The following is a 12,421-nucleotide window of genomic DNA, read 5'->3' as shown; positions in this document are numbered from 1 at the left end:
GGGTGGCCTGGGTCGGGCAGGGTCGTGTGCCCGTGGGCTGTCTGACTGTGTCCACACCAAGTGGGTGCGGGAGCAGGGCCAGGCCCATTTGCACCCATCCAGGCAGCAGGATTCCCCCTGAGAGCCAGGAGCAAAGGGGGCTCGGGGTGGAGCTGCCAGACGGTAACGCCCCATCTTCACTTCGCCGCCAGCACCAACCTCCTCCCCTGCTCCATCAGAGGCCACCGGTAAGACGCTTGCAAAGAGTCACTTCCAGGTTGGTCCCGTGCGTACCGGCTGGGCCCCAGGGGGGCTGCATTCCGGCCTGGCAGCTCCCAACAGATCCCAGCCTCCTGTGCATTCGGCAAGGCCGGGCTGCTGCGAATGGGCTACATCTGCTCCTCAGCGTGCAGACGTAACGGACTCTCTCCAATGGAACAGGCCCTGGGAGCCATCAGGCCACTTGTCTAACCAGCCCGGTGCCCTTCAGATAGCCGGCTCCATGCTTCAGAGGAAGGCAAAGAAATCCACTGTCATGCCTCTGATGTGCCTCCCTGACCCCTACGCTAATTAGAGAGACACGGTCGGGGAGGGGGATTTTTGATTGGTCCAGCTTCTGTTGGGGAGAGAGACAAGCCTTCCAGCTTACACAGCGGGGGGAATCCAGATCCAGGATCCCTCCCCCTGCCCCCCAGCAGCACCCCCAGATCCAGGATCCCTTCCCCTGACCCTCAGCAGCAGCGCCAGATCCAGGATCCCTCCCCCTGCCCCCCAGCAGCACCCCCAGATCCAGCATCCCTCCCCCTGCCCCCCAGCAGCACCCCCAGATCCAGGATCCCTCCCCCTGACCCTCAGCAGCAGCGCCAGATCCAGGATCCCTCCCCCTGCCCCCCAGCGGCACCCCCAGATCCAGGATCCCTCTCCCTGCCCCTCAGCCGCACCCCCAGATCCAGGATCCCTCTCCCTGCCCCTCAGCAGCACCCCCAGATCCAGGATCCCTCCCCCTGCAACTCCCCTGATCCAGGATCCCTCTCCCTGCCCCTCAGCAGCACCCCCAGATCCAGGATTCCTCCCCCTGCAACTCCCCTGATCCAGGATCCCTCCCCCTGCCCTCCAGCAGCACCCCCAGATCCAGGATCCCTCCCCCTGCCCCCCAGCAGCACCCCCAGATCCAGGATCCCTCCCCCTGCAACTCCCCTGATCCAGGATCCCTCTCCCTGCCCCCCAGCAGCACCCCCAGATCCAGGATCCCTCTCCCTGCCCCTCAGCAGCACCCCCAGATCCAGGATCCCTCTCCTTGCCCCTCAGCAGCACCCCCAGATCCAGGATTCCTCCCCCTGCAACTCCCCTGATCCAGGATCCCTCCCCCTGGCCCCCAACAGCACCCCCAGATCCAGGATCCCTCCCCCTGCCCCCCAGCAGCACCCCCAGATCCAGAATCCCTCTCCTTGCCCCCAGCAGCACCCCCAGATCCAGGATCCCTCCCCCTGCCCCTCAGCAGCACCCTCAGATCCAGGATCCCTCCCCCTGCCCCCCAGCAGCACCCCCAGATCCAGGATCCCTCCCCCTGCCCCCCAGCAGCACGCCCAGATCCAGGATTCCTGCCCCCCAGCAGCACCCCCAGATCCAGGATCCCTCCCCCTGCCCCCCAGCAGCATGAGGATCCGTGCCTTATTTCAGGTTGCCGGTCTAACTCCAAGCACATCGCTCCGCTCCGGCTTTGCCCTCTGCCTTGTGTTTTGAAACGAGGCTCAAGTGGGGACGGAAAAGCCAGGCCCTCTACTGGCCGTTCCACTGGGATTCAGTGGGTCCAGGCCTGCGGCAGGGCTAGGCTGGAGCCGGAGGTGTGATTTCCAGCCCAGGGAGACCCACCCAGTAACAGTCGTGTGGGCACGGTGGAGCCAGGGGCTAGCCCCGAAGCACGATCCGGTCCAAGATGCTGGAGACGTGCTCAGGGCGGATAGTTCCTGCACGGCAGCGCTGCTATTTTTAACCTGCTGTTTCAATCCGAGCTGGCGCGGGTTCCTTCTGAGCTGGAAACGACACCTCCAGCTCCAATGGAGATGTCCCCCTGGCTGGGGGCGGGAGGTTAGACATGTTGCCTTGTCGAACCCATGGGCTGGCTTTGTGTTGGTACGCTGCTGCCCTCTGCTGGTGGAAACAGCCCCAGAGAAAACTGGAGAGGGGGATAAAGTGGGCGGGGGTGGAGCCATGGGCAACTCCTGGCCTGCCCATGAGAACGGCCTCCGGCTTTGGGGTATGTGGCAGACTTAGAGCCATGGATACTAAAGCCAGCCGGGATCCTCGTGCTCTGATCTGCGATGCACAGCCCGGGGGAGCCCCCCAGTGATTCTGCATCCAGCCCAATGCCTCTTGCTCGAGCGGGAGCATCTCTTTGAGAAAGACACCCCGTCTTGATGTAAAGACCACAGGTGATGGAGAATCCCCGTGAAACGGAGCCAAGGGTCATGGGAAGCTCTCAGGACGTGGGGCCCAGTGTTCGGCAAACCTAGGCTGATCACTGGTTTAGCATCGAAACCGGTGCCAAGCTCCCTCTGTGCTGAAGGAGGTTTGCTTTGAATTTGGAGCGAGGGCAGGGGGAGGGCGTCTGAACTCAAAATTCAAAGTGGGGGGATTGGAAACCAATGCAAATCACACAATGCTGGAAATCACCAGGGATGGGCCAAGGTAAACATGCACCCAACAGTTCAGTGGGGTCTCAGCGCGCCGAGTGAGTGAGTCTGGCCGGGATCATTGAAGTGGTGATGGGACCAATTCCCTGCTGATGTAAATGGGCGAAACGCCATTGGAGCCGCCCCCATTGACACCAGCAGAGAAATTGCCCCAGCGTGGGGCGTGTGCAGCCTTGTCGGTCTCAGCCCACGTGCTAAGATGGGGATGGGCGTGGCAGAGGTCCTGAGAGCCCTTTTCCGTTGTGTTGCTCCCTCTCCCGGTGCAAGCCCCCGTGTGCACCCACGCTGAGCGCCGCGCTCGGGGCTGGCCGGTTGGATGGCAGCTTGGAAGACAACCCCTCCCCATCCACACGTCCCTCTCGGGGCCGAGCCGTGCACTGCCTCTGTGTTTTCAGTTCTCTGCTGTTCCGTAGGTCCCGGAGCCCCAAGAACAAAAGGAAAGAGAAAAACAAAGAGCGAAAGAGGTGAGGTTTCAGATGCAAGCCCAGGTGAGGTTCCAGGTGGGAGCAGGGCCTTGATTTCTGGCCAGGTCCTTCACCCGCCTCCTCTCCCTTTTCTCTCTCTCTTGCAGATCCCCCAGCAACTCCCCAGCGCGCAGAGGCCACAGGCATAGCAGCTACAGCTCTCCCAGCGCTTCGCTCTCATCCGATTACAGCCACTCCAAATCGCCCGGCAGGTAAGCCTGGTCCCCCAAGGAACCTTGGCCTGTCCTGGACCTCGGGCAGGTGGGAGGTGGGGGGAAACTCCACCTCTTGCGAGAAGACTTAAGGCAGCTCTGGGGTGGCGGGGTGGGAAGGGATGGGTGAGGCTGTCAGAGGTGCAGGCTCCCCACTTTAGACCTGGCTCTCCCCTCCCCTTGTGCTATGGGGCGAGAAGAGGGGGTCTGGTTCTGATCTCCCAGCAGCGCGCAGCACCACCAGCCTGGCACACTTTCCGAAAGCCCCAGCGCCTGGAGTCAGGGGGCGTTTCCAGCCCTGGCAGGTCTGGAGAAAAGCTTAGAAATGTGACCCCTGAAGGCTCCAAAACCAGACCGCAAATAAAGAGCCCCAAACGGTTGGGGGTTTTTTTTTTAAACAAATCTGATTTTTACGCCAATCTCATGATTTGGGGAGGCCTGACTCTAGGGTGACCAGATGTCCCGATTTTATAGGGACAGTCCCGATTTTTGGGCCTTTTTCTTGTATAGGCTCCTATTACCCCCCACCCCCTGTCCTGATTTTTCACATTTGCTGTCTGGTCACCCTACCTGACTCACACTTTTGGAGCAGTCGGGGCTGAAGGAGTGACCTCAGTGGAGTCCCAGTGACGTAAAATGCCACAAGTGAGGTCAGAATCAGGCCCATCGTGCATGTACGTGGGTATGTGTGCGTTGTGGAGAGGTATCTGTGTGTGCGTAACAGAATGGCCTGCCCCTTTAAGGGCCAGGCGGCTTTGGACCAGCCAGCCCTGTTCAATCAGCCCTGCCGGGGCCATAATTAGCTGCCTCTCAGCTGGAGGGGGGCGGGACTAATGGGGTCATGTGACAGCCTGGTAAACACCTGGGCTTTAAAAGGGCAGAGGGCTCAGTGTGGGGAGGAACCCCAGGGAGCGTGTGGGCTGCTGTGGCAGGTCCTGAAGCGGGGTCTGGAAGGGCTCCAGAGAAGCAGCCGGGAGTCAGGGCTCTGTCCAAGAACAGAGGGACTGGAAGGGAGCCCAGAGGGCTGGAGCTGAGCCCACAGGGTGGGCTGAGGAGAGGCACAGTGGGTGGAAGAACCTTTTGTTTGTTTGGCCGTTTGTTACCCTGGGAGGGGTTAAGGTTTAGTGAGTCACTCGGCCAGAGGGCTCAGCTGTGGCACCACCTCCAGCCTGTGTGGGAAGGCAGCAGGGGTAGGGGGCCCATGTTGGAGGGGGAAACTGAGTCAGGGGACACCTGCAGCACCATGCATGGCCAGCAGGGGACACTGTGGGGCGCAGCCCCGCTGGTGACTGTGTGTATGTGTATAATGCCGCTCAGGGAGATGCTCGCCTTCAGGAAGTACTGGAGCTACGCCAGCCTGCCTCTTCCCTGCCCCCCACCCACAGCTGCCCCCACCCCCCTCGCCTCTCCTAGGAGCCCACCCGCAGTCATCTGTCCTCCGCTTTCTCCTGCAGACTAACCCCCAAGCACAGAGAGGACGGACACAAGCCCAGCAGCCTCCGCTCCAGCCGCAGCCCGTCCTCCTCTCGCACCTGGCACAGCCGCTCGGCCACGCCGCACCAGAACGGGCACAAGGGCAGCGCCCAGAACGGCCGGCACAGCCACGGCACCCCGGGTGAAAAACAGCAGGATGTACGTATGCTCTTCTGTTACCACCGTTCGCCCCCTCCCTGCCCTGCCTTCCTCCTCCCCCCCCATCATCTACCCTTCTCCTTCACTCACTATGCTCAGCGCTTGCAAAGCCAGAGCTGGCAAACTCAGCCATGCGAGCCTAGCTCTCGGCGTGGGGCAGGGCCAGAGGCCTGGCCTGTCTGCCAGACAGGCTGTGCCATGCACTGACCCGCCCCCTCCATCACCATTGACATGCGCCCTGGGCCTAGGCCTGGGCAGCCCGATGCACTGCTGGGGGACTGGACAGGTGTGGCCGGAGGGGCGTGTGGCGTGGGTGGGAGCAGGAAGCGCTTTTCTGAGGTTTATTTCACGGTTCGCATCAAGATTTCCCAATAAACACCCCTGAGCGGAGCAAAGAGTGGGGCTTTTCCAGCTGCCCCCTCCTCACTGACTCCTCCCAAGGGTGCCGAGGAGGGGCGGGGAGCGTTCAGTGCCATCTTCCGCCCTGCGTGGCGCTTCCCGGTGGGCCCGATTCAATAACCAGGGGGGAGCAGCATCTCTGATACAGGTGGCGAAAGTTGGTCACCACCCTCCCCACGATGCATCTGGCTTAGCCAGAATGGCGGAAGCCCGCTTAGGAAGGAGCTCAGCGGCAGTAGAGTCAGGGAGCTCACTGTGGCGGGAGCCCTCAACTCACATCCGCCGGGATCCTCCCCCACCGCCTTCCCCTCTAACTCCACTCTCCGATCCTTCCCCATGGCCACGCCCTGCCGCCCTTACTCCATGGAAGTCAATGGAGCGAGCAAGGCCTGCAGCCTAGTGTCCCCACGGCCTGTAGGTCTGGCTAGCTAACCTCAGCCCTTCTGCGTGAGCAGGGGCTGGAGAGATGTTGGCTATTCCCCTTGCGTCTGGGGACTTCGTGCCCACTTTGGCTACAGCCTCCTTCCTCGCACAAAGCTTCGGGCCTTTCCCGAGAGCCATGGGGCCCTGGTGCTTGGTAGGAAGCCTTGGTTTCCCTCCATGTAGAGCTCAACCCCTGGGAGCCTGAAAAAGTCAAGGGGGGAAAAACCTGGTAGAAGCTGCAGAGCTTCTCCTGGTATCATGTGAGATGGTGAGTCCCCCAGGAGCCTAAGCCAGGCCTTTCTCGCTCAGAACTGGACCTGGCTTCAGGCGGAGAACCTTGGCTGGGGTTCAGGGCTGTCCCCAAACCGGGCGAGTTTCATGTGGTTTGGGGGTTTCATGACGAAAGTTGCCCACAGTGCTCAAACCTGCCATGACTCCCACGGGACTGTGCTCCTGCTCCGATGGATCGGAGCCCAAAACTCCTCCTGAGCAGACTTCTTATTGAGACCTCATGCCAATGTATGATGGTAATGGCCCAAGTGACTACGGTACTTGGTGTTATCGGTGCAGAATACTGGACTGTGACTTCGTATGGGCCACTGGCCCATTCCTAATGTGCTTCCAGGCGGACCAGACCTACTAGGGTTTGCCTCTTTATCTCAGGCCCTTCTTTGGCCCCTGTCTGGGCACCTCACAAACTTTGAACCCGAGAGTGGGTTGGAAAACAGAATTTCCTTCCTGGAGGAGATTCCAGATTTTCACACTTTTTCTGATCCAAATTGGAGCGAAAAGTCAATTTCTCCCAGGAAGGAAATTCTGAAAAATTTTGAGTTGGAAACCTTTAAATGTTCTGTTCTGGTAATGTGGAAACATTAGATAGTTAATGAGATATAATGGCATAAAGCTTGTGTATATATAAAACGTTATATATTACGATTATGTTAAGTATATACAATAATAAATTAATATATACTAGTCTAAACAAAACAAAATGAGTCAAAATGAAACATTTTGTACCTTCTCAAAAGGAAATGAAAAAGTCCAAACTATTCGTTTGGACATTTTAATGACATTTTCGACAGAAATCCAGATGTTCCTGCAAAACACTTTGCTTTCAGCGAAACTGCAGATTCTGACAGACCTGTTCTGTTGAAAATTTCCAACCAGCTCTGGCGTTTGTCCCCCATGAGGCCAGGATAAATAGTGCCAGTTATGATAAAGCATTGCCGTGATCCTCATTTCACAGATGGGGAACTGGGACTAAGTGACTTGACCAAGGTCACAGAGAGAACCTGTGGCAGTGCAGGGAATTGAACCTAGCTCAGGGGTTGGCAACCTACGGCACGCGTACCAAACACGGCACGTGAGCCGATTTTGAGTGGCGCGCAGCTCCCTGCCACAGTCACGGCCCTCAGCCCCTCCGCCCACCGCTCTCCCCTGCGGGGGCAGGAGGCAGAAGCTTGGTTCTGCAGCAGCCAAGCTTCCTCCCTCCCCTGCTTCTTCCCCCAGCGTGGTGCTTTCCTGCCCCTCCTCCTCTCCGTCCCTGTGCCGATCAGCTGAGGGCCCTAGCGAGGGGGAGGGGGAAGAGCGGCAGCGTGCACACAGCTCTGTAGAGAAGACAGAGAGAGGTAGGGATGGAGCCTGGGTGGAACAGGGCATATCCCTTCCAGCCCCCTGCCGTGAGCTGCTCAGGGCAGGGGGCTGGGAGCACCCCCATGAGCTGAGCACCCCAGCCTTCTGCCCTGCACCCCCACACACCCCAGCCTTCTGCCCTGCACCCCCATACACCCCCAGCCCTCTGCCCTGAACCCCCCACCCCAACACACACCCCTCTGCCCTGACCCCCTCTCCCACCCAACACACATCCAGCCTTCTGCCCTGAACCCCCCCACACAGCAACACACACCCAGCCTTCTGCCCTGAACCCCCCCAGCCCTCTGCCCTGACCCTTGAACCCCCACACACACCCAGCCTTCTGCCCTGAACCCCCCACACCCCAACACACACCCAGCCTTCTGCCCTGCACCCCCCACAGCCTCCAGCCTTCTGCCCTGACCCCCCCACACCCAGCCTTCTGCCCTGATCCCCCCACACCCTCTGCCCTGAACCCCGCACACCCCAACACACACCCAGCCTTCTGCCCTGCACCCCCCACACCCCTCTGCCCTGAACCCCCCACACCCCAACAGACACCTGGCCTTCTGCCCTGCACCCCCCACAGCCCCCAGCCCTCTGCCCTGACCCTTGAACCCCCCCCACAGCCCCAGCCCTGAACCCCCCCACCCCACACACCCCCAGCCTTCTGCCCTGCACCCCCACACCCCCCCAGCCCTCTGCCCTGAACCCCCCACACCCCAACACACACCTGGCCTTCTGCCCTGCACGCCCCCCAGCCCTCTGACCTGACCCTTGAACCCCCACACACCCCAGCCTTCTGCCCTGCACCCCCACACACCCCAGCCCTCTGCCCTGACCCCTGAAACACCCCCCCCCCCCCAGGTCTGGGGTCCTGGCCATAGGCCCTGCTCAGCCCGCTGCCGGCCTAGGTGAACAGAACCCCAGGCTGGCAGCGAGCTGAGCAGGCTGGTGGCATAAGATCAGCATTTTAATTTAATTTTAAATGACGCTTCTTAAACATTTTGAAAACCTTGTTTACTTTACATACAATAGTTTAGTTATATAATATAGACTTATAGAAAGAGACCTTCTAAAAACATTAACATGTATTACCGGCACGTGAAACCTTAAATTAGAGTGAATAAATGAAGACTCGGCACACCACTTCTGAAAGGTTGCCGACCCCTGATCTAGCTACTGCCCTAACCATTAGACCATCCTTCCTTTGCCACCATCCAGTACATCTGCTCCCCAGTTGAAATCGGGATCAGTGTTAGACCCCAGGGGCAGCTCAGCAGAGTCCCTCTGGCATTTTGGCAGTGACCGGCTTGCAGTACACAGCAGCTGGCCTTGACTGAGCCAAATGTATCCGTGCCCGAGCCAGAGACAGGGTAGAATGCTTGATGGAGACTCCCAGAGTTGCTGGAAAGAAGGGTAAATGGTGGGGTTTTAAAATCTCCCAGGGGGACTTTAGAAAGTGGGCTTAGTGAAGTGAGGACTGCTGGGTTCTGACCCACCTCTGCTACTGATTTGCTGAGTGGCCTTGGGCAAGACGCTTAACCTTTCTGTGCCTCAGTTTCCCCAGCTGTAAAATGGGGGTGATGACTGACACTTGCCTGGAGGCTTCATATCTAGGGCCAGATTCAGATTTCACTCCCCCTGCTTTAAAGCCAGAGGAAGTCCCCTGACGTTAATGGAGTTGCTCTAGATTTCCATCAGTCTCTCTGAAGTCAGATTCCAGCCCTTAATGTTTGCGAAGTGCTTTGAGATCTTGGGATGAAAAGCGGTGTAGGAGTTGAGGCTAGTTGTCACTGATCCTTCGTTAGCCTCCTCTTCTCTGGGGTTCAGTCCTTGGGGCCCTTTGAGCTGCCCTGGGTCAGGAGCCACAGGGACCAGTTCACACTGAAACGAGTCTTCTTGACTCAGTCAGGCCAACACAGAACTTACCTCTGATGCAAGAGCACCCTTAGCACGGCCTGGCCAGTGTGTGGCTTGCACGGAGCCAGGAGATGCCTGCACTGTACCGGGCACCCAGCAGCGTGTCCCTAGCACTTGCTGGCACGCACAGCCTGACCAATGCTGCGGGAGGCACTGGGCCTGCCTGGCTACATCCCCCCACCCCCACTCACTGAGCCCAGGCAGCTCCCTCCTGTGTGCTGGGGGCATCGGCCATCAAAGCGTGGCTCCCCGGGCTGGGCACTAGGTGGGGGAAGGTCTCCCGGTGCCCAGAACCCAGCTCAGAGAGCGGGATCCCTCTTGGCAGCGGACAGATGAGAGAAGCAACAGAGGGATTTTGCCGGGGGGGGAATCTCCTTTCCACAAACCCAGACTCTTAATGCGGGGAACTCCCCACCGGGACAACAGCTGGGCCGAGGAGTCTCCCTGCGCGGCAGGGCTGCGTTTCCACAGATGCTGGTGGGGCGCCTGGTTCATTGGGCGCCTGCTGGGCAGGGCTGTTCCGTGCTTCGGGATCTTACAGCCCGAGGGCCGAATTTTAAAACGGGCTGTTACGTTTTTTCCCCCTCAACTAATCCTGAAATCCAAATTGCTTCAGCCCATTAAACCCCGGCCAGGGTTATGTGAAACAAACCCACCGTGCTTCTGAGCTCAGGGCTCATCTGCCCACGTCCCCCAGGAGGGCCCCCATCCTGTCAGCACACCAGGCACAGGGGTCCTGTTGAAGCTGAGGGGAGGGAGTGACCAGCCATGATTGCTGACAGGTACGCAGGGGGCCCCAGCACCTCACCTGGGGCTGGTCTCTACCCTGGATTTATCTCAGACAGGCACGAAGGGGGTTAAAACTAACAACCCCCCCAGCCCTTTCCTGTTAGAGCCAAGCATGGAATGTCAAAGGCAGCTGGGTTAGTAGCGAGATAGGCCTGAGGTTGGAGCCAGATCTGGGGATCTGTTTGGGCCCAGCTGCAAAGTTTGGACCTAGACGCCCACTTTGGGTGGCGGTCAGAGAACCCCGGTTTGGACGCAGGCCCAGTGTTAAACAGCTGCGTCTGTCTGTATGGCCCAGCCTCAGCCGTCCGAGGGCTGAATGAAGCCTTCGGGATGCTGGCGGTCTCTGAGGCGCTGATGTTCTCTGTGGATCTCCTCTCACTTACAGCTGTGTTACGCTGCTGCCTTCAAAGCTTACCCCGGCTTGACCAGCGTCATTCATACACGTCAGGGGCCATGAGCCTGTTGGAGATACTGGACGTATTATGGGTATTTGAGGCTCAGGTAATCGGAGCCGAGCTGATTTCTGTTGCCTTGGTGGGAAACCCTAGTAATGCCCTTGAAGTCAGTGGGGCTGTGTGAGCGTGGAACCAGTGTAAGCAAGACCAGAATCAGGCCTTCTACAACTGGGCCAGGATTGCATTTGAAACCCTATTTTCTGCCCAGTGAGATGAGCAGTCTCTGGTGAAGGAGCGAGTTGTGTGAGGACTGTTTGCTGGACAGGGACCTTCAGACCAATCAACCGCTCAAGGCAACAGAAGTCCAATAACTGGGAGACGAACACATTTTTATTGAGCTAACTAGCAGATTTGAATCTGTTTGCGGATTACTGTGAGGCCAGGCCCAAGGGAATGCTGCTTCTGCTGAAACAAATCAGCATGTGTAGGCTTGCAAACTGCCTCTCCCTTGTCCCCAGCAGCTACATGCCCAAGAGTGAGCAAGCTACAGGCCTGATCCTGCATGGGGCCGGGTTAGGGTGACCAGATGTCCCAATTTTATAGGGACAGTCCAGATATTTGGGGCTTTTTCTTACATAGGTGCCTATTACCCCCCACCCTCTGTCCAGATTTTTTACACTTGCTATCTGGTCATCCTAGGCTGGGTGTTGTTACCACTTCAGAAGGGATTTCATTCTCTAATGCAGACAATCAGAGCAGTAGGCCACGTTCCCTTTGCAGGCCGATGGTGAGCTATTTACACCAGGGCCTCGGTCGCAGTGCACGTGCGAGTGGTTTGGTCCATACCTTGCACTGGTGCACAGATCTGGACTAGCAACATGGTGGTTCGCTGCTGTGGATTCAGGACAGATACCGGGCCGCCTCCTTGTTTAGACCCAGCTCTCACACGCTTCCTTCTGGGCTTCGGGACCTGCGCTGTGCCACAGGAGCACAGCTGTTGCCGGGGTTTGTAGGTCAGAATTTGGTCTGTGACGTAGCTGGGGCTTGATCCATTTGTTGCTTTGAAAATTCGGATCAAGGCCAGACGCTGGCATCAGAAGCTGAATAAGACTGGACCCAACAGGGATGGAGCCAGACTTTCCCAGCAATTGCTACACCTGGCCAGCAGGGGCTGCTGTGGTATCAGCGGTGTTTCATCTGTGCCCAGCCTGCATAGAGGAGAAGGGGGAAGCAACCTGACCTGAATACAGAGGGGTGGGGAGCAGAGGGCGGGGACCGGGGCAGAAGAGAGACATAGGGAACAGGCTGGGGGCGTAGGAGTAGAAGGGCTCAGGCTGAGATAATGGGGTGGGGGGTAAGAAACAGGCACAGAATGGGGAGCTTGCTCCAGCCCCCCCCACAGCCCCCCAGTACTCCCCCCCCCCACCTGCGCCTCTCAGCTTCCCAAAGAAGTGTCCCTCCCCCATAGTCACCCCCGACTCCTTCCAAGCCCCCTGCTCACTATTGGCTTCTCCAGGCTGACCAGGGCTGTGCCCATCCACCCTGCAGCTGGGGGATGCAGGGCCAGGCTGCTGCCTCTCCCCCCCCCCCCAATCCCACTACTGGGGTGCCCCAGGAGGGTCATGTCACAGAGGAGATTGCACAAAGCTTGGCAGCTCTGCAAAGGAAGAGGCGAGTGTGTCATTCGGGTAGCAGGAATTTCTCCACACAGATCCCTTCCCCCTTTGTTGGTCAGCGAGTGTCTCGCACTGCCTGATTTCTATCCGGTGCATCGTTCCTTAGCACTTGGCAAACAGGCTGTCTGGACAGCGTCCATCCCACAGCACGTTCACCAGCCAGCTGCCTCAAGCACATGCTTTGCTCTAGCGTCCTTGTCCATC

General features: G+C 58.7%; 1 protein-coding gene across 1 annotated transcript in view; it reads left to right on the top strand.

Annotated features, from left to right (window-relative positions):
- Positions 1 to 12,421, top strand: part of SRRM3 (serine/arginine repetitive matrix 3) — an 87,765-nt gene that overhangs the window by 55,480 nt on the left and 19,864 nt on the right. Inside the window, exons 8-10 of the mRNA XM_065418571.1 lie at positions 3,086 to 3,136; positions 3,244 to 3,348; positions 4,803 to 4,980. Coding sequence (XP_065274643.1) covers positions 3,086 to 3,136; positions 3,244 to 3,348; positions 4,803 to 4,980 — 334 coding nt within the window. The remainder of the gene's footprint in view (positions 1 to 3,085; positions 3,137 to 3,243; positions 3,349 to 4,802; positions 4,981 to 12,421) is intronic.

Source organism: Emys orbicularis, chromosome 17, assembly GCF_028017835.1.
Source record: "Emys orbicularis isolate rEmyOrb1 chromosome 17, rEmyOrb1.hap1, whole genome shotgun sequence".
Taxonomy (NCBI): domain Eukaryota; kingdom Metazoa; phylum Chordata; order Testudines; family Emydidae; genus Emys; species Emys orbicularis.
This window is presented reverse-complemented; position numbering and strand designations above follow the sequence as displayed.